The 27,870-nt window shown below is 54.3% G+C and overlaps 1 protein-coding gene across 1 annotated transcript; it reads left to right on the forward strand.

Moving 5' to 3' along the window:
• Window positions 1-27,493, forward strand: ADGRD2 (adhesion G protein-coupled receptor D2). The gene is given in 30 exon segments (XM_065879950.1): window positions 1-36; window positions 375-438; window positions 805-1,023; window positions 1,335-1,882; window positions 1,884-1,977; window positions 2,382-2,480; window positions 2,844-2,929; window positions 3,200-3,214; window positions 3,217-3,483; window positions 4,656-4,767; window positions 5,473-5,607; window positions 6,088-6,211; window positions 6,631-6,736; window positions 7,349-7,356; window positions 14,413-14,453; window positions 15,617-15,733; window positions 16,959-17,051; window positions 17,257-17,366; window positions 17,647-17,719; window positions 17,722-17,781; window positions 18,513-18,637; window positions 18,722-18,836; window positions 19,658-19,779; window positions 20,543-20,622; window positions 24,330-24,370; window positions 24,508-24,563; window positions 25,353-25,411; window positions 26,754-26,832; window positions 26,952-27,006; window positions 27,420-27,493. Coding segments are annotated over 30 exon segments (3,213 nt in total).
• The last annotated feature ends 377 nt before the right edge of the window (window positions 27,494-27,870 follow it).

The following is a 27,870-nucleotide window of genomic DNA, read 5'->3' on the forward strand; positions in this document are numbered from 1 at the left end:
ATGGCCCCCTGGTGCTACTGCCTCCTTGCCCTCCTGGTACCTGAACTTCTGCGGGGCAGAGGGGTGTAAGGGAGGAGGCCAAGGGGACTCAAAGCTGCTAGGGTTCCGAGTGGCCACCTCACATCATGAGGTAACTGCAAAGGTTACACAAGCTAAACCCCTGACATAGAAATAAAAACATCCACCGGATGCTAGGAAACAGGCTCAGGGCAATGAAGTGACCTGCCCAAGATCACCCTCTGGGTGAACCCAGGTCTGACTGCAGGGCCTGCAGCCTCCACTGCACCCCACTGGAGCACACAGTAGGCATTCAATAATTGTACATATGGGCGTGGGGACCTGACTCAGACCCCACCTCTCTTCTTCTCTCTCAGATAAGGAGTCTCTCTGGGACCCCTTCCAACTCCCCAGGTGAATCAAGGAACCCTTGGGTCACAGGTTGGTATGAGGGATGCCACAGAGAGGCTCTGCCCGCCCCCAGTTCAGCCAGCCCGTGGCCCATGTGCTACACCGGCCTCGAATGCAGAGGAAGGGAGGAGGCGCCATTTAGTTCAGCACCCCTATAACAGGCCCTGGGCTGAAAGCATCACTCATGCCCATCTCATTCCTGCCACTATACAGATGACAAAACAGGCTCAGCAAGGGGACAAAACTTGCTAGGTCATAGAGCATGGCTAGGGTTCAGCCCCATCCAGCCCCAAATGACTCCAAGCTCAGTGTCCTTGGCCCTGCCTACCCTACTCACCCTGCAAGGGTCAGATGCCCACACACTTCTCCCACATTGACCCTCCTCTCGCCCTGCAGCTCCAGTGGCCCCTGGAGAGGTAGTGGAGACTGCAGATGAGGTATGCAAGTTCCCAGGGCAGCAGCTGAGCTGGTGGCAGCCCCAAGAGTCCTGTGAGCAGCAGTTTGGCCACGTAGTACTGCAGCACCCAGATGCGGTCCTCGCTCCACGGCTGCCTGACCCCATCTGGGTGGGCAAAAGAGAGGCCCCTCTGCAAAGACCCCCACAGAGGCATGAGTGTGGGTCGGGGCCTGGGAAGTGGGGGCTGGGGGGAGGGGGCTTTGGTGACCTAGAGATGGCAGCCCACCGTGACAGTCCTTGTGGATTGAGCCCAGAGGAAGTCCACATCGCATCTCAGGTTCCCTTGTCCTGGACTGAAAGTAGAGGGTTGACCCCTGGGCACGGGCACTGGAGCCCCATTTCTTCCTTCCAGGGGGAGGGAGTAACCAGAAGCCCAGAAGGGGCCCTACAGCTGCGCCAAAGGGCCGTCAGAAGCAGGACGGTGTGCGCAGCTGGGGAAACTGAGGTCGACGCCCGTGTGTCCCCGGAGGCGCGCACACCGCGGCCGCACTAACGTTCGGCGAGAGGACCGCGGTCCAAGCGGCGTGGCTCTGGACGCCTCTGCCGGCGCTCAGGGCGTTGACAGCGTGCGTGCACGTGCAGTGGAACGCCGCTTCATCCGACGCGGCCGCACTCTTCTCCCTGGCTGTACCCGCGCTGGCCAACGCGCTGCAGCTGCGCGCCTTCGCCGAGCCGGGCGGCGCCGTGCACGCGGCGCTCGCGGTGCGCGAGCACCACGCGCCTTTCCGCGCTGCCTTTCGCGCGCATGGCCGCTGGCACCACGTGTGCGCCACGTGGGAGCAGCTCGGCGGGCGCTGGGCGCTGTTTGCCGACGGGCGGCGACGAACTGGGGCGCGGGGCCTGGGCGCGAGCCACCCACTGCCACCTGGTGGCGTCCCCGTTTTGGGCCAGGACCAGGATTCTCTGGGCGGCGGCTTCTAGGCGCGTGACGCCTTCAGCGGCAACCTCACCGACTTCCATCTGTGGGCCCGGGCGCTGAGCCCCGCGGAGCTGCACCGGGCACGGGCCTGCGCGCCGTACCCCCGGCGGCCTGCTCTTCCGCTGGGATCTGGGCGCCCCGGACGTCACTCCCTCGCTGCTACCGCCGGTGCGGGTGCAGCTTCTCTGTCTGGGTACGGCCCGCCCAGCCTCCTGTTTGTCAGGCCCCGCCCACCTTTTGGCTCCACCCCCAACCTCCTGGCTCCCATCCGCTTCCCTTCCGACTGGGGGACCCAGCCCACCTCTTGCCCACTGGGCCACGCCCACCTCTGGCCACGCCCTCTCCAGGCCTCCAGTACCTCGGGTGTCCGCCCAGTCCTAGCAGCCTGAATTGGCTCGCCCCCTGGCGACCTTGCTCCTCCCAGTGTTGGCTGCAGCACTTCTCTCCCAGGTTCCCACGCCGCCCCCTAATTCCGGGACCGCGCGTCCTGGCGCCCCCTCAAGTGTGCAGGCGCCTTCAAGGCCCGAACGGGCTGTGGGTCACAGCGACCGATGGGAAGCCAGGATGCAGCCCTGACATCTCTCCCACCCTGGCCAGTGCCCTCAGAGTAATGCCCTACGTAGGACCCTGGACCCCGCACCGAGGGCTTTTTGTTTTGCCTGCAGCCTCTGCCCTTCCTCTGCTGCTACTGGACAGGTGCGCCCTGTCCGGCTGTGCCTTGGGCTCTGCTGAAGGGGACACTGGGTATGGACCAGTGTAGACTGAGGGGGAGCAGTTGGCACAGCCTGGGAATTCAGAATCTTCTCAGAGTTTCGGGGGCCTCCATGGAGTCTAGACCACAGACAATGGGGCCATACGGAACTGGGGGTGAATCCCAGCTGTGTGGGAGTCACCTCGAGCAGGCGATTTTGCCATTCTTTGCTTGTTTCCCCATCCAGGACACCTAAGGCTCCACACACAGCCGTCAGTGTGCGCTTCTTCCCCGAGCGGCACAGGGGGATGAGGCACCTCTGCGGAGGATGTTGCCCAGGGCTGAGTCTGGCACCCACTCCTTTGCAGAGACCTACCAGCAGCTGCAGGACGCCCAGTCACGGTCTGGCCAGGATGTTATCAGCCAAGTCAATGCCTTGGCCAATGCCATTGTGGTGAGCCCCCTCCCAGGGGGCTGGAGAGTCTGGGGGCACTGTGGGTGGCATCCCTGCACCTCAGTGTCCTCACCTGTAAAGGGAACACCCACCTAATGTGTGTGCAGGAATTAAGGTTGTTCATGCCCCCTATTCTGGAGCCTCTGAGAGCTGGGGGCTTGTGACTAGTTAGACCCACACCCCCCAAGAAGACTGGCAGAGGCCAAGTACAGCCCCTTGCGGGGGTCCCCTTGAGATAGACCAGCAGTCAGCAGCTCTTCTGCTCCACAGCTCCTCCCTGACCCTCTCTCTCTGAAGCCCACAGAGGCCTGTCCCTGGCCGAGGCCTCCAGCTTCCTGGGAATCCTGGAGAGAGTCCTGACAAAGGAGACAGCTCCACTGGGGCCAGCTGCGCTGCTGGCTGTCATGCACTTCCTGAAAAGTGTGGCAGCCCTTGGGACACGGGAGCCAGAGCCCATGACTCGGCCCTGGGAGCAGCTGGGCCAGGCCGTCATGTCTGTGGCCAGCCTGGTCCTGGAGGAGCAGCTGGCTGGTGCGTGGCTGTCAGTCAGTGAGGTGAGGCTGGCAGGGCTCGGTGGGGCAGGGGCCTGGGCTCTGGTTCCTACCTTGCCACCGACTGTGTAGCCACGGGCGAGTCAGCACCCATCTCTGAACTCCATCTCTCCATCCATCAGGAGAAGCCCTTCTTCTGTTTTATAAGTTGAATTTCCACATACAACTGCTCTTGAACAACTTCTGCAGTTAAAAATTAAGAGCCACTAGTCAATAAGGGCCTCCCATATCCAACAGTCCACTGACCACCGTAAGCAGGAGGTCCTCTCTGCTGAGTGTTCAGCCATGGAGAACAGAAGAGACAGATGGTGAGGGTGTTGGAAATCTCATCGTGGCAGAAGTGGCTGTAGGCCTGGGAGTCATCAGCCCAGAGAGGGAGAAAACGAGGGGTCATGAACATTGCCTGAAAAGCTCTGGGGCTTAAGAGGCAGACATGGTCTGCCTGTGACTTCAGGACAGAATTCAAAACTGGGCTTGGGGGTGGGGTGAGGATGGCACAACACAGGAGGCTGGTTCAGTGGAACGTTCACCTGTCCAGGTGATGCTCCCCATCCTAGGGGATGTGTAAGCCCACATTTTACTGGGGATCTGAGACACCATGGCAGACTGGGGAAAACTGGACTGTGAACCTCAGATTTCTTCCCTGGAAAATGGGGGTGATCATACCTGCCTTGCTTAGGCAATGGAGAGGAGTAGGCGTCTATCAGGTGACTTGCCCACCACAGAGGAGGCGTCCCATTAGTGCATGTTCCCCCTCCCTGTTCTGTCCTCACCCCACGTGGTTTCCTTTTTGGAACCTAAAACTTGAGCACCTGTTAGAGATCTAACACTGAGCCAGACCAAAGAAGCAGGAGGCACGGCCCTGCCTTCAGAGCGCACCCTGGTTGGCAAGCAACCTGCCAGCAGGCAGAGAGCACTGTGAGGCCTTCAGCTTGACTAGAGGATGACGTGGCTTAGGAGAGCGTTGGAGAAGCCGGAGACGGCTCACCAGGCAGGGCCTCAAGTGTCAGTCTGAGGAGCCAGGACTTGATCCTGGAGGCCCTGCAGAGCCACTGAGGGTCTGGAGCCTGCAGGCCACCTCACAGATCATTGAGATCCTGTTAACCGCAGTGGTCAGGGCAGGCATCTGTGGGGCGTGGCGTCTGAGAGAGGGCTGAGTTGCGGCCTCCTCCCAGGTGGTGGGCGGACCCAAGGCCCTGGTGGCGAGCAAGCAGTGCCTGGCGCCCCTGCTGAGCACCATGCTGACCTCTGAGCGGCCCCGAACGCACATCCAGCACCACCATGCCGGTGAGCCTGCCCACCACCCGTCCCACACATCTGGGCTCCGGGTGGGGCCTGGACTCACACATCCTCCTCAGCCCTGGTCACTGGGAGTCCTCGGACTCCCACAGATACTCCATTCTCTTTCCTGCCTTTGTCCATGCTGTGCCCTTCATCCAGAATACTCTTTCTCTCTTGGTCTCCTAGCAAACTCACATACATCCTTCAGAACCCTGCTTGAGCACCAGCTCTGCTAGGAAGCCTCCCCAGTTCTAGCTCTCTCCCGACAGTTACCCCAGTGTTTTGAACATATCTTTTATCGCCTTTATGGTAATTACATAATAGCACCTGAGTGCCAGGGCTATTTCTGAGTCATTTCTGCATCTCAGGTTCAGACCCAAGGGCACACTCAGTGACTGTTTGTAGATTGAGTGGGGTAGCACTTATGGTGGAACTTCAGGCAGAACTTGGGTCCTTCAGGTGCCCAGTGGCTTCTGGCAGCTCATTAATATTCATGTCCCATCCCCCCAGAGACCCCCTTCTCAGTGACCCCCTCTCCCTGACTTGGAGAAGTCAGACTTACCTAGGGTAAGCTGCTGCACCTCTCTGTGCAGGAATGGTGGCCTCCTAGGTGTGTGGCAGGGAGAGGGGAAGCAGACCCTGCCAGCACGGCCAGCCCAGCAGAAAGACCTCCCTCCTGAGGCCCAGCCCCTGAGCCCCATTTGCTCCCAGGCCTGGAGTTGCGGAGCCTACGCTTAAGGGAGACCAGCACGGAGGGCCAAGTGTTCACGATGCCTGGTGGCCATCCAGAGGGGCCTGGCCACATCCTCATCCCTGCTGCTGAAGTGAGGCGGCTCCTCAGGAAAGGTGGGTGAGGGAGAGGGGTGGTGGGGTCCTGTTGGGGTCTGGGTCAAACCTCAGCCCTCACAGCTGCTAGCTCTGCTATTTTGAATAAGTCACCTCACCTTTCAAAACTGCCTCCTCATCTGTAAAACTGTATTACTAGTACTCACCCCGGGTTGTTATAAGCTTAAAGCGCCGACCACATGGTAGGTGTTCACTTAGTCTCCTCCCCTCAACCACACATTTTCCCTCGGTGCCACCCAGGGGTGGAGGATTAGGATAAGGGGCAAAGGGCTTTGGAGCCGGCAGGCTAAGCACATCAACTATGGCTGGTTGAAATTCTGACTCTGCCACTTATTAGCTGTGTGATCTTCTGGAAGTCATTTAACCTCTATGAGACTCAGTTTCCCTATGTGTAAGATGGGCAGAGCATTTCCCTCAGGACCAACCTGTGGTGCTTGCTCAGTCACTGGGCGGGTCTTAGGCCTCCTTCTATTCATCCAGGCCTCTCTGGAGTCACAATGATCCACAGCTGGTTCAGCTCAAGTGTCTTCCAGTACACCCTGGGGGCCCCTGGCCAAGAGCCCCAGGCCCCTGACACCTCTGAAGAGGCAAGCAGAATGCAGAGGTGAGTGGGTCCCACCCAGCAGGCAGCTGAGGGCCTGGATCCCCTCAACAGGGAAGGCTAGGCCTCCATCCCCTCCCAGAGCCCCCATTCTGTTAGGCATATCTGCCCTTGGCAGCCCAGGGCCAAACCTGCTCCCCCCTGACACACACAGATTTCTGGGCCTGACAAAGATGGGCTGGTGGGAACATGGCTCAGCTCCTGCCTGGGGTCCTGGCTTCAGTGCTGACTCTCAGGGAGGGAACAGGGCTTACTCAAATTACCAGAAAGAATGGAACCAAGCTGCCCTAATTCCCAGCACAGGACTTTTCCACAGAGGGTATCATCTGTTCTGCAGGGGCGTGGGTGACATGACCCCAGCCATGTATGACCTCTCCCCCACAGATACCTGGTGCCCTTAAAAGCTCCCTTTCTCTCCACAGGTTCCTAAGCACCCAGGTGGGGTCAGCAATCATCTCATCTGAGGTGTGGGATGAAACCGGGGAGGCCAACACGGCTGTGACCTTTCACCTGCAACAATGGGCGCAGGTACTGGGCGATGCTTGTGGGAAACAGCCACCTGGTACAGTTATCCTGGTTTGGTGCCCCCCGCTACATCCCAGTATTTGTTCACTGGACAACCGAGGTCTAAAATGTTCAAGAAAAATACTCATCCACAAGCCATCCCATTGTCCTCGAGAGAGGGGGAAGGGCAGTAGTGCACTGCACACTTACTTTATGGCGGGTGCCTTAAATAAGCAGCATTCATTTAATCTTCCAACTGCCCATTCCACAAAAGTGAGCTTGGAAGAGGTGCTGTGCCTGGCACCAGCTTATAAGTGGCAGAGCTGGGATTTCATTATAGGTCTGCATGACTTGAAAAACTGGTGGTTCCCATCAGATAATACAGGGAGATATGAGAGACCTGCACTGCAGTATGCTTCATAAGCATAAAAATAACCTAACTGTCCATCAATAGGGGATTACTTAGCCTTATAGAGCTATAAAATGGAATATCAGCTGAGGTTATGTAAAGAATGAGGTATTTTGCTGTAAATTGACAGGAAAAGATCACCAAGATACATCATTTAATTCATTATATGTAATACACAAATTCCTTCTCGCTTTTGAAGCTTTAGAGCATTTCAGAGAAAGCTAAAGTCTCCTTTGCTCAAAAACACCAATCCCAGACACACACACAGCCCCCACAGCTTATATCTTTTGTATATCATCTCAAGCCTTCTTAAAAATCAATTTCATTAAGGTATATAAATCTACATATACTAAAACATCCATTTTAAGTGTATACCTTGATGAATTTTGACCAGTGTATATACTCATGTATCACTGCCCCAATCAAGATATAGAACTTTTCCACCTTCCCAAAAGGCTTCTTCGTGCCCCTTCCCCGTCAGCCTTCCCCACTCTGACCCAGGAAATCACTGCTCTGTTTTCTGTGACTCTAGATTGTCTGTCTTTCCTAAAGCTTCATATAAATGGAACCATACAGTGTGTGCCATGGTCTGGCTTCTTTTGCTCAGGTGGTATTTTTGAGTATCATCTACGTTGTTGCCTGTTTCAGTAATTCACTCCTCATTAGTGCTGTGTAGAACTCCGTTATATGGATAGACCATAATTTGTTTTTCCTTTTACTTGTGTTTTTATTAATTTATTTTATTTATTTACTGGCTGCGTTGGGTCTTTGTTGCTGCTTGCGAGAGTTCCCTAGTTGTGGCGAGCGGGGGCTACTCTTCCTTGCATTGTGCGGGCTTCTCATTGTGGTGGCTTCTCTTGTTGTGGAGCATGGGCTCTAGGTGCGCAGGCTTCAGTAGCTGTGGCGCACGGGCTCAGTAGTTGTGGCTCACGGTCTCTAGAGCTCAGGCATGGGCTTAGTGAGTCTGCGGCATGTGGGATCTTCCCTGACCAGGGCTCCAACCCATGTCCCATGCATTGGCAGGTGAATTCTTAACCACTGCGACACCAGGGAAGACTCTCCATTTACTTGTTGATGGAGATTTGAGTTGTCTCCAGTTTGAGCTGCTATGAATAGATCCACTATGAACACTCATATACAGCATTTTTGTGGACATATGATTTCTTTCTACTGGGTGAATACCTAAAAGGGGACTTTCTGGGTTGTATGATAAATATATGTATACATTAACTTCCTAAGAGACTGTCCAACTGTTTTCCAAAGTCGTGTACTATCTTACATTCCCACTAGCCGTGTGTGAGCATTGCAGTGTTCCATACCTTTGCTAACATCCTTAACTGCCTTTTTAATATTGTTCATTATAATGGTTGTGTACTGATGTCTCATTGTGGTTCTAAGTTGCAATTCCTTCAAGACCAATGATTTTGAGCATCGTTTTCTACACTTATTGCGCATTCATATATCTTCCTTTGTTAAATATAAGTTCAAATCTTTTCCCCAATTTTCATTTTTTTAATTAAATAAATTTCAAGATGAGCCACTGGTTTTTTTTTAATAGGAAATGCTCTTTATTATTTTTTTCCCAAAATTTTGCATTAGTCTGCTGTTTGCTTTTCTGATTACTGAGATTTCTACACATAAGCCATATAGATCCTCTCTTTTTAAATTTTATCTTTGTACTCCCCTCACTCTTTTTCTCCCTGCCCCTGCCCCACCACCACTGGCAACCACCAATCTCTTCTCTGCATTTATGAGCTTGATTTTTTTTTTTAGAGTCCCCATATAAGTGAGATCATACAGTATTTTTCTTTCTCTGACTTATTTCACTTAGCATAATGCCATTGAGCTCCATCCACGTTGTTGCAAATGGCAAGATTTCATTCTTTTTATGGCTGAGTAACATTCCATTATTATACACCACAATTTCTTTATCCATTCATTCATCAGTGGACACTTAGGTTGCTTCCATATCTTTGCTATTGTAAATAGCCACGAACATGGGGGTGCATATATCTTTTCTGAGTTAGTATTTTCATTTTCTTTAGATAGATACCTAGAAGTGGAATTTCTGGATCGCATTTTTAATTTTTATTCTATTTTTAATTTTTGGAGGAAACTCCATACTGTTTTCCATAGCGGCTGCACCAACTTACATTCCTACCAACAGTGTATGAGGGTCCCCATTTCCCCACATCCTCTCCAACACTTGTTATTTCTTGTCTTTTTGATAATAACCATCCTAACAGGTGTGAGGTAATATCTCACTGTGGTTTTGATTTGCATTTCTCTGATGTTTAGTGATGCTGAGCATCTTTTCATGTACCGGTTGGCCATTTGTATGTCTTCTTTGGAGAAATACCTATTCAGATCTTCTGCCCATTTTTTAATGGGATGGTTTGGGTTTTTTGTTTTGTTTGTTTGTTTGTTTCTACTATGTCAAGGAGCTTACCACCTATATTTTCTTCTAAAATTTTTATGGTTTCAGACCTTAAGTTCAAATCTTTAGTCCATATTGAGTTAATTTTTGTGTATGGTGTAAGATGGTAGTCAAGTTTCATTCTTTTGCCTGCGGCTGTCCAGTTTTCCCAACATCATTTATCAAAGAGACTGTTCTTTCCCCGTTGTATGTTCTTGCCTCCTTTGCCATAAATTAATTGACCATATATGCATAGGTTTATTTCTGGGCTCTCTATTCTGTTCCATTGATCTATGTGTATGTTTTTAATGCCAATACCATACTGTTTTAACTTCTATAGCTTTGTAATATAGTTTGAAATCAGTAAGCATGATGCCTCCTGCTTTGTTCTTTCCCAATTTTTAAATTATTTGTGTTATCATTGAATTGTAAGAATTCTTTACGTATTTTGAATACAAGTCCTTTGTCAGCTATATGTTTTCTGAATAATATCTTCTAGTCTCTGGATTGTTTTTCACTTTCTTGACAGTGTCTTTGGAAGATAAGTTTTGAATGTGATCAAGTCTGGTTTATCAGTTTTTATCCTGCATGGTTTATGCTTTTTGCATCCTATCTAGGAAATCTTGCTTATCCCAAGGTCACAAAGATATTCTCAGAGAAGTTTATCATTTAACCTTTACATTTATGCCTATGATTTATTTCAATTCATTTATGTGTATTATGTTGGGTAGGGGTTGAAGTTCATTATTTTTCCATATAGACATCCCATTCCAATATCATTTGTTGAAAAGATTATTCTTTCTCCCATGGAATTATCACCTTTGTTGAAAATCAATTGTCCATATATGTGTAAGTCTGTTTCTGGGCTCTCTATTCTGTTCCAGAGATCTATACACTAACCCTATAGTGTTGTGATTAATGTATCTGTATGGTAAGCCTTGAAATCAGGTTGTTAAGTCCTCCAACATTGTTCTTCCTTTTCAAAATTGCTTTGGCTAGCCTAGGGTGTTCACATTGCCATATAAATTCTAGAATCAGCTTGTTAATGTCTATGGAAACACCTGCTGGGATTTTGATTGGGATTGCATTAAATCTCTCAAATTGAAATAAGATGATGAACTGGCATCTTAACAATGAAGCTTCCAATCCTTAATCAAGGTATATCCCTACGTTTATTTAGGTTTTCTTAAATTTCTCTCAGCAGTGATATACAGTTGTCAGGGTACAGGTCTTGAAGGTATTTTGTTAGATATACCCTTTTCTGTAAATGGTATTATTTTCTTAATTCAATTTTAAATTGTTCATTGCAAGTATATAGTAATACAATTGATTTTTATATAATGAGATTGTGTCCTGCAGCCCTGTTAGACTCACTTAGTACTTCTGGTAGCTCTCTTATAGAGTTCTTAGGATCTTCTACATCCCTGATCATGTTGTCTGCAAATGAAGAGTTTTGTTTTCTCCTTTCCAATCCATGTCTTTTTTTTTTTTTTTTTCTGATTTTCCTTCCTTGGTGCAGTGGCTAGGACCTCTAGTTCAGCATTAAATAGGAGTGATGAGACCAAATAGCTTTGTCTTGTTCCTAACTTTAGGGGGGAGAGTATTCAGTCTTGAACCATTAAATGTGATGCTAGCTGTGGGCTTTTTGTAGATGCCCCTTGTCAGATTAAGTTCTCTTTTCTTCCTGCTTTGCTGAGAATTTTTATCATGAATGGCTATTGAATTTTGCCAAATGTTTCTTCCACATTGATAGGATCATATGGTTTTCTCTTTTATTCCGTTAATATAGTAAATTGCATTGATTGATTTTCAAATGTCAAACCAGCCTTGGATTCCTGGGATAAACCCCACTTGGTTATGGTGTATTATCCTTTGTATATATTGCTGGATTCAATTTGCTAATATTTGTTAAAGATTTTTGTTTATATTCTTGAATATGTAATATGTTCTGTAGTTTTCTTATACTGTCTTCCTCTGGTTTTGGTGTCAGGTTAATCCTAACCTCATAAAATGTGTTGGGAGTTCTCTCCTCCTCTGTTTCCTAAGAGAGTTTTGCAGAATTGGTATTATTTCTTCCTTAAATGCTTGATAGGCCAGTGAAGACCAGTGAAGTCTTTTGGGCCTGGTGTTTTCTTTGTGGGGAGTTTTTAAAGTATGAGTTATTTCTTAAACTGATATAGGATTGTTTGGGGTGCTTTATTTCTTCTTGAGATGGTTTTAGTAATTTGTGCCCTTTAAGGAAATTGTTCCTTTCATCTAGGTTGTTCAATTCTAGCAGGAAGTTGTTCATAATAGTCACTTATTATCCTTTTAACATGTGTAGGATTTATAATGATGTTTGCCTTTTCGTTCTTGATCAGTTTAGCTAGAAGTTTACCAATTTTGTTTATATTTTCAAACAACTAACTTCTGAGATTGTATTTAGATATTAATTATATGAATTAAAATACATTAAAATGAAAAATAAATAAAAGTAAGGGATTGCTCATTGTGGCAAATTTGGAAAATGTAGAAAAGGATAAAGAAGACAAATCCTATTACCCAGAGATAGCTGCCCTAAACTTTTCCATGTGTTTCCCTTCAGCCTTTTTCTGGGTACATAATACTATATATATATATATTTTCCCTTTTGCAAAATCAAAGCCCTTGCGCTTTCAGCTGAGCCATGTAAACATTTGTGTTTTTCATTTTCCCCACAGGTGTTTTCTGCATTGTCTCTGTCACAGATGTCCCTCTGCCATCCTGTCCTTTCTCACCTGCTGCTTGATCCTAGCAATGCGTAGGCCTTGACTGCGGCCAAGTCCAGAACCGCGCACCCCCTTCCCAGGGGATGGTCCAAAATGAACTTGACCCCTTCCCCTCCATGCATCCAGAGTATCTGCAGAGTTTTTTCTATTACAATTAACCCTGCCTAACCCTGTAAAAATCCTCACTTATAATATGTTTTGATTCTGGTGACTGTCTCCTGGGGATATATGGCCAGGTATGGAACTACTGGACACCATACTGGACACCAACAGTTTTGTGGCTTTTGAGTGCATAAGCTGCACTGATATTTCAGTTTGTACCACTTGAAAATGCTACCAGTGGTGTAACAATCATCCATTTTAAAAGCAAACAGCAGGTTTTCTTTGTGTTCCAGCACCTAACATAGTACCTGAGACCCAGGAAAAATATTATGAGTGAATGAATACATGTGGTAATAATTCAGCCAACCCAAGGAATAATATGTTCTCTGGAGGCAACGTCACTGAGTGTGGGAGGAGCATGGAGTCGACCAAGTCACAACCCAGTCTAAGCTCTCTGCTGTGTGACCTCGAAGAGATTAATTCCCCTCTCTGAGGCTCACCTTCCTCATCTGAAATTACATAAATGTATACCTGTCCCCTAGGTTGCTATGAATATCAACAACAATAAAGGACATGAAAGTACTTTGCAAAACACGAAGTATCATATTCTAGTGAGGTGATGTTGCTGTTACCCTCCCCAGTCGGGACAAATAGCCCAAGTCCTGAGCTCAGGCTGCCTCCCTGCTTGGTCTGGGACAGGTACCACCTGCCACCTGATGTCTTCTTTCTGCTTGATGACATCTTATAAAGTCCATAGTGTTGTCATTGTTCATTACAAAAGAACTAACATGTTCATTATAACACATTCAAACTGAGACCTAACTATTGTTAAGTTGGCTGTGTGTCTGATTCCAGACCTTTTGTGCATGTGTTTTCACAATTACATAGAACCTTATTTTTCTTTTAACCGTAAATGGGCTCCTACTATGCAGAATGTCAGGCAGCTTTTTCCTGTACTGAAAAACATATGGTGATGCTGGAGCAGGTGTGGAGAAAAGGGAACCCTCTTGCACTGTTGGTGGGAATGTAAACTGAAACAGCCACTGTGGAGAACAGTATGGAGGTTCCTTAAAACACTAAAAACAGAACTACCATACGACCCAGCAATCCCACTACTGGGCATATACCCTGAGAAAACCATAATTTAAAAAGAGTCATGTACCATAATGTTCAATGCAGCTCTATTTACAGTAGCCATGACATGGAAGCAACCTAAGTGTCCATCGACAGATGAATGGATAAAGAAGATGTGGCACACATATACAATGGAATACTACTCAGCCATAAAAAGCAAAGAAACTGAGTTATTTGTAGTGAGGTGGATGGACCTACAGTCTGTCATACAGAGTGAAGTAAGTCAGAAAGAGAAAAACATATACCGTATGCTAACACATATATATGGAATCTAACAACAACAACAAAATGGTTCTGAAGAACCTAGGGGCAAGACAGGAGTAAACACGCAGACATAGAGAATGGACTTGAGGACACGGGGAGGGGGAAGGGTAAGCTGGGACGAAGTAAGAGAGTGGCATGGACATATATACACTACCAAATGTAAAATAGCTAGCTAGTGGGAAGCAGCCACATAGCACAGGGAGATCAGCTCGGTGCTCTGTGACGACCTAGAGGGGTGGGATAGGGAGGGTGGGAGGCAGACGCAAGAGGGAGGAGATATGGGGATATATGTATACGTATAGCTGATTCACTTTGTTAAACAACAGAAGCTAACACACCATTGTGAAGCAATTATACTCCAATAAAGATGTTAAAAATATATATATAGCGAGCTCTTTCCCCAACAGTAGATAGAGACCTGTGTGTTCTTACTAGGCAGAGCATCCTGAAGGGAAGACTCACAGTGGTTTGTTAGCTTGTTAGCTTGTTCCTAGGATTTCGATATTAACCATAATGCCAACCTGAAACTCTACTCACGTCACCTTCCTTCTGCCGCCCTGCCGGCATTCTTCTCCAGTCCCTGCACCCACGACCCATGCTGGGCAACCCCCTGGTCCCTCAAACGCAGGAGGCCTCCACATCCCCCTGCATCGTCTGGCCTCTCTCCTTGCCCACATGTGCTCACACACCTGCCGTGTCCCTGTTGGCTGCCCTTAGGCCTTCCCTCCGAAGCTGATGGATCCTGTCTGTGCTTTCTGGAACTTCAGCATCGGGTGAGTTTCCAAGTTCTTTCTTTATTATTTTTTTTAATTTTTATTTATTTTTGGCTGTGTCGGGTCTTAGTTGAGGCATGCGGGATCGTTGTTGTGGTGTGTGGGCTTCTCTCTAGTTGTGACGTGCGGGTTTTCTCTTCTCTAGTTGTGGTGCTCAGGCTCCAGAGGGCGTGGGCTCTGTAGTTTGCGGCACATGGGCTCTCTAGCTGAGGCACACAAGCTCAGTAGTTGTGGCACACGGGCTTAGTTGCCCCGCAGCATGTGGGATCTTAGTTCCCTGACTGGGGATCAAACCTGCGTCCCCTGTGTTGTAAGGCTGATTCTCTACCACTGGACCACCAAGGAAGTCCCCCAAGTTCTTTAAATAAGGCACTTGAAAAAAAAAAGACATCCAGGGACTTACCTGGTGGTCCAGAGGTTAAGAGCTGTGCTTCCACTGCAGGGAGCCAGGTTCCATCCCTGGTTGGGGAACTAAGATCCGCATACCCTGCAGTATGGCCCAAAAAATAAAAATTAAAAATTTTAAAAATTAAAAAAGAAAACGTCCGTTCTACTTGAGGATGAGACAGGACTCAAGCATGTTTTTGGCCTCCATTCACCAACTTCCTTGCAGGGGTGGTTCCAAGCCCCACTCAACTGGGGACAAGCTGGGGCAGGAGAGCCTGTTACCCAGGAGGTAGTGAGCTCCCTATCATAGTAGATATGCAAGCCTACTCTGTGGGGTACCTAGGAAGAGACTCATCTGTGGAATGGGTGTTAGAGTTGATGAGGGAATGAACATCAATCACTGTTGCTTAGTAATTAACGCAGTTAATCAATGGTGATCATTGGTATCATCCCCATCCTCCTACCATTCCTGAGAAAAGTACATTTTACAGATGAAAAACTGAGACCCAGGGAGGGGCCGTGACTTGGCCAAGGTCACATAGCTGGTTAGAGGCAGGGCACTGAGGGACCCCAGGCTTTGGGGAGAGGCTTTCCCCTGCTTGCCACCTGTCCCCCAGCCCCATGTCCAGCCCATCTCAAGAGCCCTCTGTTCACTATTCACCCCAAGTCCAGACTCAGGGGGCTCCTGGGCCACCACTGGCTGCTCCGTGACCACTCTGTACCAGGACTCAACCGCCTGCTTCTGCAACCACAGTGCCGTCCTGTTGCAGGTGTATGACGTCCAGGTGAGTACTGGGGAGGGGGCAGGGGAGCAGGGGAAGGTGATGTCAGAACCAAGTTTTAAAGGATGCACAGGAGTTGAACAGAAAGGCATTCCAAGCAGAGGGCCATCTGAGCAAAGGCAAGGAGGCTAGAAATGGCAGACGAGTTACGTTCTAGAACTGCAATGTGTCTGGGGCTTCCAGTGCGATGCCCGGGGTCAGGGGATGGCAGTGAACAAGGTAGGCATGGGTCAGATGGCACAGGCCTGGAAGGCCAGGCCCACGCGCTTGGATCGTGGTCCTGTTGCAGAGGGCAGATGTGGAAGAGTGTGAAGCAGGCGTTAGATTTACATGAGGGAGGCCGCTGGTGCGGGGAGTGAGGCTGAGGTGGGGGCCCAGGGGGAAAAGCAGTTCGGGGGCTGCGGGCCTGGCCTAGGAGAGGGGAGGGGCCCTGGGCCAGGGAGCAGTGGGGAGATGAGGAAGACTGGCTGAGGAGGAGGGGTGACCTGGGCCACCGGGAGATGAGGGACTCGTCTAAGGAGGCACAGGTGGGCAATTGGTTTGCAGGTCTGTGGGGTCTGTGGTCTGGTGCTCGGGGCGGGAGGGGTCTCAGCTGGCCCCAAGAGCCAGTAGGTAAAGCCATGGCCAAGGTGAGGTTAGAAGTAAAATGAGTCGTGACTAAAGACAGGCCCCTGAGAGGCATTAGCATTTACAACCTTGGGGGGAAGCCAAATTCCAGGAGGAGGCCAAGCAAGGTGGGCTCGCTGGACCAGAAGGGGACTCAGGTTGAGTGAGACGGTGCCTGAGCCCAGGAATGCTGGGGTCACTTGGCCTGTTCGGGAGCACACTTGGAAAACATGCTACCGAATGCATTTTTCCTGTAAAAACAGAGCGTGGACATCGGACACATTGTGAGTAATCCGTGCCAGCTCCCTGTTCCCCCTCAGTGGGTGGTTGTCACATGCCACCCCTCCTCCCCATGGGCATGTCGGTGGTCACTTACAGTCTAGTGCTTCTCGGTATCTGAGGAGTCCGTGAAAGCTGGGCCCCTCTCCAGCAGGAGAGGGCATGCAAATGCTCATTATCAAGTTGCTGTGTGCAGGCCTGGCCATCCCTGCTTCACTGCAGAGAAGGCGGTTGAGGAGCCTGGGAGCTGCCGGGGGGTGGGGGGTGGGGGGTGCGGGCGAGTGTCCCGCCGGGCCAGGGCGGTGGTGGGGCTGCTGTCATCCGGGGTCTCTGTCCCTCCCACAGAGGGGCCCCGACGGGGGGGGCCCTGCTGAGGACGCTCTCGTCTGTGGGCTGCGGTGTGTCCTGTGCCCTCGCCACCACCTTCTTGCTCTTCCTGGCGGCCGGGTGAGGCAAGCTCACCACCTTGCCTGGCACCCTGGGCCCCCCCCCGCCCCTCCCCTCGTGGGCCTCCACGTCCCTCCTCAGGTGGGTGTCCATCCTCGGTCCGAGAAGCCCCTGTGGAGCCGCCCTTTCCTCCTTCACTGGTCGATTCACCGGGACGCAGGTGGTGGTGGGGGGTCCTTGCTAACCAACTCCTCTGCCTGTCCGGGGTCCCCCAGTCAGAACGAGCCACAGTCCACAAGAACCTCACCTTCTCCCCGGCTTCCGCCGAGGGCTTCCTCGTGGCCAACGAGTGGGCAAAGGCCAACAAGGTGGGCGGCCAGCAGGTGGGCTTGTGAGCTCGGGGGGCCTGGGAAAGCACCTTCAGCCTTTTCTAGGTTGCCCCCCATATCTTCACTTGGCTCCATTTCCGGGGAGGAGTACGGCCTAGAGAGGAAAGACCCTGAATGTTGGAGCTGGGCCCAGGGCGCTGCCCCGAGACCCTACCCGCTCATACTGCTTTGGGCTGGCAACGCCAGGCACGGACAGGGGACCCAGGGTGGGCCGCACCCATGACCGGCCTCCGTGGGGAGCCCCCACCCTCCCACACAGGTGGCGTGTGTGGCCGTCACGGCAGTGACGCACCTCCTCTTTTTGGTCGTCTTCTCCTGGATGTTGGCGGAAGGGCCGCCGCTGTGCGCATGCGCCTGGGCCCCAGGAAGCCGCTCTGCTACGCCACAGGCTGGGGTGAGGGCCCTCTGCTCCCCACTCTTCCTCTGTTCCCCTCCACCCTGCCTCGCGTGGCCTCTGTTATGTCCAACACTCACCGCCCAACACCCTCCTCCACCGGCACCCAGCGCCACCCAGTGGCCAGCGCCCGTGTCTGACACAAACTCAGCTCCGTCGACCTCCAACTCTACCCAGCTCCAATTCTTATTTTTGTTTTTTTGCGGTACGCGGGCCTCTCACTGTTGTGGCCTCTCCCGTTGCGGAGCACAGGCTCCGGACGCGCAGGCTCAGCGGCCATGGCTCACGGGCCCCGCCGCTCCGCGGCACGGGGGATCTTCCCAGACCGGGGCACGAACCCGTGTCCCCTGCATCGGCAGGCAGACTCTCAACCACTGCGCCACCAGGGAAGCCCCCAGCTCCAATTCTTAATCCTCTTCCACTTCAACTGCCTCCCTAGCCCCCGGCACTGCCTCCCTAATCTGAAGCCAGCTAACCCCACGGCAATCGCCAGTTTCCAACTCTGTTGATTCTCAGCCCTAAGGCCTCGACTCAATCTCAGCTCTTCCGCTCCCCAACTACTCGGGGCTCCAGTGCCACCCAAAATATCAGGCCCACCCAACCCCACTCCCTGGATCTCCCAGTGCTGCCAGTACGCCCACAACTATAGGACAGCTGGAGGATGCAGCTCTGGACGGGGACTGGCTCCCAAGAGACACACACGGTCCTGAGGTCACCTCTTCTTCCCCTAGGCGTGCCTGTGGCCATCGTGGCCATCACCCTGGCCGTGTCCCCCCATGACTACGTGGCCACTGGGCACTGCCGGCTCAATGTGCACACAGACGCCATCTGGGCTTTTGTGGGGCCCGTGCTGACCGTGAGCGGGCAGGCCTGGGGGCCCTGCAGGGGAGGGATGTGTCGGTGAAGGGGGAGGGTGCCCCCACTGATACCAGATCTCCAGGCCAATACCTGCATCCTGGTCTGTGTGGTGATTGTCACCGTGTCCAGGGCCTGCCGCCGTGCCCGCACGCTGAGCTCGCAGCCCTGTGTGCAGCGGCAGATCCCAATCCAGATGTGGTGAGGCCCCAGACTGGGGGAGTCAAGAAGAAGTGGGGGGAGCCAGGTGTGGCCACGTGTGCTTATGAGTGCAAGGCTGTAAATGAGCATATGTCTGCAGTGTGTCTGTGCTGCATGTGCACACATGCTCATGCGTGTGGGCGTGTGGAAGTCTGTGCCCATGCGTGTTACCTGGGCGGATGGTAATTGAGCCTGTGTGTATATGACGTGGGGTGTGGACACCAGCCACTGTCCTGGGGACTCACCTGCAGAAGGCACTGATGGCCTGGTGGGGACAAGGTAGAGGAGACCCCGAAGTCAGGCAGTCCCTAGAAGTTCAGGTTCAGGGTGAGAATCTAGGTCTCTACCCCTGCCAAGAATCCCCCTCACTCTCCAGGACCGTATCCTGCTGGAGCGGGCACACCCCCCAGCCTTCCTCCTCACCACCACCCCTCTGCCAAGGGCAGGGTAGCCCAAGCCTGTGGGGCCTGAAAAGCCAGGCAGCCCCAGGGGTCCCCTTCCAGACTCCATGCCCCCTGGACCCACTGTCCAGGCCTCAGCCCTCCCCCTGGACAGCTGCCACTCCCTTCCTTTGAGCCCTGCTTGGGACTGGGACCCTATCTCCCCAGTGCCACTACCCCTACTTCATGCCACTCTGGGTGTCTGAGAAGGGGCCACCAGGTCCAGCCGAAAGTTCCAGCTACACCTAAGTCCTGAGCCTCAGTCTCCAGTCTGCAGCCCCGACCCCTCTCCAGGCACCTTCCAAGGGCTGCCCTCCCCAGAACCCCGTGGGGAGCCCCCTGGCCCCCTGGCCTCCCTCAGTCCAGCCTGCTGTCCCGTGGGGCCGCCGTGAAGCCAGTGTTGGTCCTGCTCCCCGTCCTGAGCCTGACCTGGCTGGTCAGCATACTGGTGCACCTCAGCCCGGCCTGGGCCTATGCCACCGTGGGCTTCAATTCCTTGCAGGTACCTCTGGGCCCAGGGCCCGTGTGGGACCAGGGCTCCACCATGCACTGGAGCCCAGAGGGCGTGGTTGGTTTGTCAGGGGGCTGGGGAGGGAGTGTCCTTTTTTTTTTTTTTTTTTTTTTTTGCGGTACGCGGGCCTCTCACTGTTGTGGCCTCTCCTGTTGCGGAGCACAGGCTCCGGACACGCAGGCTCAGCGGCCATGGCTCACGGGCCCAGCCGCTCCGCGGCATGTGGGATCCTCCCGGACGGGGCACGAACCCGTGTCCCCTGCATCGGCAGGCAGACTCTCAACCACTGCGCCACCAGGGAAGCCCGGGAGTGTCCTTTTTGTCATGGGAGTCACCAGCAGCCTCGGGGACACTGTCAAGGGGAGGGCGGGTGAGGGGGAGAGTGGAAACAAACCTCCAATCAAAGAGCAGTATCTCAGGGAGGATTTGGGGGCCCATTTGGCAGGTGAAGAATCTGAGGCCCAGAAAGGGGGTGGCTAAGATGCCTCATGCCCTGACGCTCAAGGGCGCAGCAGAAGTTCCAGTCCCCAGGCTGTGCTAGAGCCACTTCCGGCCTCGGCAGGAAGCCGAGGATGGGGGTGCAGGACACCAGGGACCTCTCCCCTTGGGGTCTGCGGATGGCCTACTGTGGGGCAGCATGAGCTACTCCATCAGTGAGGACAACAGTTCAGAAAAGGTTTTGGCTGGAAGGACATGACCCACATAAATGAAGCAGTAACATGGGACCACAGGAACCCCCCTGTGTGCCTTTCAGGTCCTGTGTCCTGGAGCCACAGAGATGGGTCAGACTAAGCCCTTGTCTTCAGGGGGTTTGCAGATCTATGGGGGACCCAGGTACAGACACAAACAGCCACAGCCCTGGGAGCTGAGTGCTGGGAGGGAGGTCAGTCCAAGGAGGGCCCAATCCGCCCCCGCCCTGCCCTGCCCCTCAGTCTCCCTTGTACCCCCCAGCACCTCTTCCTGTTGTCTGCACTCCCCACTCCCAGCTCTGCCGAGCCCAGGTCCCTCTCAGGGCTGAAAAGTGAGGTGTCCCACGGATTGACAAAGACAAGCTCGGGAAATCAAGTGCAAACTCTGTCCAGGGTCCCTGTGTCCCAGAGCTGGGCTTCCTGCTGATGGATGCCTACGTGCTCTGAGTCCTGACCAGGATTATATTTATATCTCTGAACAGGCCTTACAAACGGGGAAACTGAGATTCCATGGCCTCACAGTAGGAAGGAGCAGCGCTGGGGCCCAAGTTCAGAGTCTGTGTTCTCAGCCATCAGGATATCCAGCTTTGATCGCAGAGGGGCCTGGTTCCTGGAAGAGCTGCCAAGGCTGGGAGTGGGGGTGGGGAGCTGGGGTCAGGGAGCTGGGGTCAGGAGGGGCACCCTCATCCAGTTAGTTATTCATCCATCCCTACGAGATGTTTTGAATGCCCACTAGAGGCCAGGCACTGTGCTAGGCGCCAGGGAAACAGCAGCAAAGGAGGCTACAAAATGCCCTGTTCTTGTGGAGGTGACATGAGTTGGGGAGGCAGACGATGCCCAAGACCAGGGAGTGAAGTGTTAAGGGAGGGATGAGGCAGGAAGAAGGAAGGGTGCAAAGGGGGTTGGTCTCTGGGGTCCTGGTCCATGTTGTCTTCTCCCCCTGGGCCCTGGGGACTCGCCACTCTCTACCAGGCAGGTATGGGAATGGAGAGGGGAAAGGACAGGGGCGGTGGGAGGTGGGGGGTGCAGACTGCTCAGGGAGGATGGAGGTTGTGCCCAGAGAGGGGCCGGGAGAGTGAAGAAAAACTGGGCTTCCAACGCTCTTCCTAAAGAAGCACGGCTCCCAGAGACCTGGCGGGGCCTGAGCAGCTGGAGACAGAGATGGACACAGAGAAGCCCTTCCTCCAAGCCCTGCACTCCCAGAGCTCCGCGGGCTGGAATTCCAGCTCAGCCCACTTAGCAGAGGGACCCTACCCAGGTCTCTCCACCCTGCCTCAGAGTGGCGAGGGCAGCAGCATCCTGTTGCTATGACAACTACTCCAGCTCCATCCCTGCCTGTGGCCCTCAGGTGGGCAGAGCTGCAGCCAGGGAGCCAGAGCCACCATCACCACGCTGTCTGCCTCCCTCTCAGGGCAGGTCCTTTCCCTCCCAGTGTCTCATTATTTCATCTCTGTCTCTGAGTTCTCCCTGGGATTCTTTCTCTGTCTTTCAGGCTCTGTCACAGGCTCCTGTCCCTGTCCCCGCCTCCTCTGGCATGGACCCACCTGGCTCCTCCCAGGCCTCTCTCTACATCTCCCCTTCTGTTGGGCTCTGACCCGCTGTCTCTTGGTCCCTTACCCTGCTTCTCCCTCTCTCTGAGTGTCACCTCTCTTGCCCCCTCCCAACCAGCCTCAGACCTTCAGGTCTGGTAAAGGAGGGGAGAGGCTGCCTTATGGGGGAGTCAGAAGGCATGAGACCTGGGCCCACTCTGATGTTCCTGTGACTGTCTCAGGGCAGGTCCCCAAGTTAGGCTCAGAGCTGTGTTCTCTGGGTCCCTCCCGGCTGCTTCCCTCCCCAGGCCTGGCCTTTCCCTCTCCTCTCTCTTCCATCATACCTGCTGTCTCTCCATGTCTTTCTCTCCCTGCCCCACCTCCAGCCCCGTCCCTCTCTCACTCTGTCTTGGGCGTAAGCTGGGCAGGACTTGCCCAAGGTGACCAGGGAGCAGGCCTGGGGCTGGAGGGACTGAAATCTGCTCTGACTCATTCATTCACTCTTGGTGATTTGTCTCCGTCTGGCCCCTGTGCCAGGTTTTGTGGTGGAAGAGCAGTGCCTCACTTCTGCAACTAGCTGTAGCTCACACCTACCCTGCCTGAGACTGTTGTTGGGAGGCCTGCACAAGTTGAGACAGGCCTCAGTTTCTACATCTATATAAAGGGGGGGATCATATTCTCCACCTCGTGGGACCGTTCTGGGGTTCCACCGGCAAGATATTTGCAAAGGGCAAAGCATAACACCTGGCACACATCAGGAGCGCCATGAACGTGAGCACATTTGTATCATTCAGTCATTCAGCATGTACTTCCCCGGCGCCTCCCGTGCTGGGCTGCATACTGGGGAAAGTGGTGGAGCTCAAGATCGAGGAACCCACCCTTGGGGGTCTCAGCCTGAGGGACAGACAGACACCAAAACCACACAACCACAGCAGGCACGATTGAGGCTGAAAGGCTAAGGGGCAGTCGGGGCCGTATGGGGAGGCAGAATGGGCACTCCCTGGAGGCAGTGATTCTCAGCTAATACCTGAACTCTGGGTGGAGAGAGGGGGAAGAATGTTTTAAGTCAGGGGAGCACAGTGGGATCAGATGGAGGGAGACATGGGGTTGGGAGGGCTGGTGAGAAAGGGGACAGGAGGGAACATGGGGGCCAGACGGTGCAGGGTCCCTAGAGCTGTTGCGAGGAGCTCAGACTTCACCCCAGGGGTACTAGGGAGCCTTGGAGGATGTTAGGCAGGTGCTGGTGTGGTTGGGTTGGAGTGCATCTGTTTGGGTGTGAGGAGTGAGTAAAAGGAGACAGGATGGGGGAGGCTGTGCAGGGGCTTTGGAGAGAGCAGAGGCTGGGTGTGGGGGGCTGGGAGGCCCAGAGTCTGTCTTAGGGGCAGAGTTGGGGCTGGTAGCAACCCAGTTGGTGCCTGGGAGCCAGGGGGAGTAGTCAGGCTCTGGGGCTCCAGCTCTCAGCCCTGGGAAACTAGAGGGCCTCAAGGAACCCCATGTCCCCTCACCTGTGTCCTCCTGGGGAAGAACTGTTACATTGTCCAGGGGGAACCTGAGGAAGTCCTAGGCTCCACGTGCTACCCGCTGAGTCACACTTTTGCTCTGTCTCCTACCCTGGGCCCCAGGGTCCCTCTCCATCAAATGGGGAGAATGAATCCCCCCACCCGCAACCATGGAGCTGCTGTGAGGGTCAAGTGTCACCCCAAGTGTGCTGGTGGTTTGTGAGCTGCGAGGCCGTCGCGGTCCTCGCATGTGTGGGAAGGAGCCAGCTATGACTCAGCCACTGTGCTGAGTCCTTCACACACAGACGGAAGCAAGTCCTGGCGTCCTCCCCACTTTCCAGATGAAGAGACAGAGGCTCAGAGAGGCACTCAGCTAGAGATACAATCAGAATGCAACCAGGGTCTGCTGTCCCTGGACCTGATTTAGCCTTGGAGCTTCCGGAAGGTGTCGCCTCTCCCATTCCCCACCCTTGCAACATGGTGAGGGTGTGAGGATGGGGCAGGTCAGGGGGGGTGGGGCTTGGAGGGATAGAGGGCAGAGGGTTAGAGGGATAGAGGGCAGAGGATAGACAGCTGCCTCTTGACCAGAGACTGAAGGCAGGGGGTCCAGCGGGGCAAGGCCCCTCCTGGTTCTCTCTGCCACAGAATGTCACAACTGCCTGCTCCCCATGGCAGACTGGGGGGCAGGGCAGGATTTGTGTTCATCCTCCTGTGTCTAAATGTCTCTGGAGGTGTGTCTGCTGCGGTGCCAGGCCAGACACTGGGGGAAAGGGGATGGGGCTCCCAGGTAGTGACACCCACCCTCACTCCCGGTCTGTCCCCAGGGGGCCATACATCTTCCTGGTCTATGCAGCCTACAACACGGGGAGGTAAGTCAGGGGATACTGGCTGCTGGAGGGTGGGATGTGGGTGGAGGCGGGCAGGGCTTACTTGCAGGGGGCTCTGCGACTGGCCGGTGGAGGTCAGGAGAAGGTCCCAACCCTGACTCTGGCCCCATCCTCCAAGTCCAGAGCGTCCTGCAGAGGATGACTGAGAAGGCAGCAGCGGAGGCATTCACGGTGGGCAGGCCGGGGGTCCGTGGGGTGGGACGGTGGGAGGTCCCACCTACGGCCGGATCCCAGCACTGACACCCTTTCCTTTCAGGCTCGCTCCTGTCCCGCGGGCCCGGGGTTCCACCCTAGGCCCTCACGTCCCTGGGAGGTGGCCCGTGACAACCCAGTAGTCTTGGCTCCACCCTGAAGACACCTGGCTCTTAGAGGTAAGACCACACCACCCTCAAGTCCAAGTGCCACCTGGTGCGTCGGTCTCCCCAGTGCTCGGGCTGAGCTAGGAGGGCCTCGGCAGATTCCATTAGCCCATCTTAAAGACAAGGAGACTGAGGCCTGGGGAATTCTGCAACTACGGGACCAAGGGGACGGCTTAGAAAAGGCTCCTTTCCTCCCATCGCCACGACCAGGGAACAAGGGTCCCTGGTGCCCAGCCCAGAGGCAGAGCTTGCCCAGGGTCACTTTCCCAGGGTTTCCATGCAGAAGGAATGTGGAAGGTTCCCAAAGGCAGGTAGGTGGATGAGGTTCAGGGCCCTGAGATAGGGCATGGGTTGAATGACTTAAGGGTCAGGCCAGGAATTTAAATCCCAGCTCTTACTTCCCCTGCTGTGTGCCCTTGGGCAAGTTACTTTCCCTCTCTGGGCCCTAGTTTCTTCATCGCTAATCTATGAGGTAAACTTTTGAGTGGATTCTTAGGGTCTTTGATAATGAGGTTCCTGTCCAGAGTGGGGGGAGCAGAGAGAGAGCTTCCTGCCTCAGCCTCCTATAAGTTCACCTGCTCGAGTGTTTTCCCCCTCCTAGGGACGCACGGCCCCAGGATCCCCACAGCGTTCTCCTCCATTGCAGAACCCAAAAGACCGGTGAGGCTGGGGCAGGGGTGGCAGGACTCTGCCGAGGGGCTAGCAAGTGTGACCGGCAGGGTCAGGGAAACCACAGGGACCAGGGCGGGCCTGGGGTGGGGCTTCCCCTGGGGATCCAGAGGGCCCGTCCCTCAGTTACCAGGCTGAAGGGGGCTGGGAGCGGCTGGCAGAACTTGAATGCCAAGGCCACTGGGGGTAGAAGAGTCATCACCAGGGTAGCCGAGGGCCCCCAGAGCAAGGGGAGCAGGAGTCGGGGCCCACACCCCCCACAGACCTCCTCTGTCCTCAGGCCGTGCAGCCGACCACATTCAGGGCTTCAGGTGTAGCTCCCACCTCAGGGGGTTCCCCTTTTCCCTTTGGCGTCCCGACACCCCCTCAGCCCCACTGTACCGGAATGGAAGTGATTTGAGAAGCAACCACAGCCGACCTCCCACAATTTGAGGGGCTCTTCCCCTCACTCCGCTCCTTGCTGGTGCCTGAAAGTCCCCCATTAGCGCCCTGTGGGCTCTGTCAGTGATAATGCAGTGCTCTGGGGAGAGGCTTACTTAGGGAGTGAGTCTGGGACCCCTTCCCAGGCCGGCGCTGCCGGGCTCCAGGCCTGGTGGTCTGAGAGGCTTCCAAACCCGGTGAGGAGCAAGTGCGTGATGGGGGGGCCTGTGGGTAGCAGGGCAGGGCCGGGACCACCTAGGCCCCGCTCAAGGAGAGCTCAGCCTGGCCTGAGGGGAGCCTCAGGGACCCTGGTCGCTGCCAGCCTCTCTGGGCCTGGGTTCCCACAGTCTTAAACCAGAGACAAGCCTATGAGGGGCGGGCTTAGCACTGCCCAGCCCTCCAAGCAGGGAATTCCTTCCCACCAGAGCAAGAGGCCTGCCTATGGAGCTCTGACCGGGGCTGAGCTCTGTGCTAAACCCGGGCATCTGCTGACTCCTTTCATGTGGTGACCTGGGGAAAGGGGGGTGCTGTCGCCCTCCACTGTGCAGATGAGGAAGCTGAGGCACAGAGAGGAGCCCTGACCAGCCAGGGTCAGTGGCAGAGCTGGGGTCAGGGCCCCCACCCGCGCAGATGAGGAAACTGAGGCACAGCAGTAGTCACGTGGGGGTAGGCGTAGGCACATTTGAACCCAGGTCTGTATGACCCCAGACCCCCAGCTGGCCTCCACCCCTGGCAGGTGTCCCAGTCCTTCTGAGTCTCAGCTTCCCCTTCTGCAAAATGGGCTGGAGGCGGCCCCTGCAGGCCTGCCTGGAGGGCGCAGGCGCCCTGCAGGCGGTGGGCGTTCCGAAGGGGCCGAGAGGCACCCCCCCACCCCCCCCACATCGGCTTCCAGCACCCCGCCCCGCCCCCGCAGGCGCAGCGTCTGTGGGAACAAGAGAGCCGCAGCGGTGCCTCTGCACTCAAGCGACAGCGCCTTTGTCTCTGCTGAATGGGTGCGTTGCTAAGGCCGCTCGTAGCAACGGAGCCGCTTCCACCTCGGCCTCGGAGGAACACCCAACCCGTCCCGCCCTCCGATGCCCTAGCCCCCCCCCCCCGCCCCCCGCCCCACCAGGCGACCCACTCAGGTGGCCCTAGCAAGAAGAGCGGGGGAGTGAAGGCTGCCAGCTGTGTGTCCCTCACAGGCCTGCCCCTGCCCCTCCCTCCAGAAAGTCCATGGCGCCCCCCAACTCCCCACCACCCCCATCCCCGGCATTGCAGGTGTTCTCCGGATGGAGAAACTGAGGCTCAGAGAGGGAGACTGCCAGGGTCACCCAGGCCAAAATCCCACCCAAGGTCTTCCCTTAGCCCCAGTTCCCAGCCCCGTCCCCATATTGGGAGGGTGGGTCCCCATCTTGGTTCTCTGCCAGCCCAGCCCAAAGGGTGTACTTTCCTCCCGGGTTTCTAGAGACATTACATGGGAACTTTCCTCCAAGCTCTACCTGGGGACCTCTGAAAGGCCCAACCGGGGGCCCCGGAGGGACAGACGCAGCATCTAGACCACTACCCACTCCCAGGGGCCTCAGCCTCTCTCTTCTTCCAGTGGAGGCCCTGGCCCTGGTGCTCCCGCTTACACTGCCAGGTCCCACAGCTCTGTCCTCAGCTTCCTGCCTGTGACTGTCCCTCCCCTCCTGCCCTGAAGTTCTGACAGCCCCGTGATGTCTCTGATAATAAATGGTACTGTAGTGACCTTTCCTTCTCTGGAGGTCACCCTGGCCTGCGGAGGGGGACAGGATGCCAGTCTCCCTGGGAGGAGGGAGGTACAAGGGAAGCTGCCACTTTGGCTTTGGGACTCAAGACGGACCCAGCTTCACCATCAGGGCAGGTGCAGCCAACACTTACTAGCACCTGCTGTGTACCTGGCTGGTGCTAAGCCTTGTACTGCCTTAGAGCTGCAGGTCCTTACCTCAGCCCTGAGACCACCATCACCTCTATTGTACAGAAAAGAAAACTGAGGCTCAGAGAAGGTCTCCACGTCTCATACCTGGGTCTCC

Source organism: Phocoena phocoena, chromosome 6 (assembly GCF_963924675.1).
Source record: "Phocoena phocoena chromosome 6, mPhoPho1.1, whole genome shotgun sequence".
Classification (NCBI taxonomy): domain Eukaryota; kingdom Metazoa; phylum Chordata; class Mammalia; order Artiodactyla; family Phocoenidae; genus Phocoena; species Phocoena phocoena.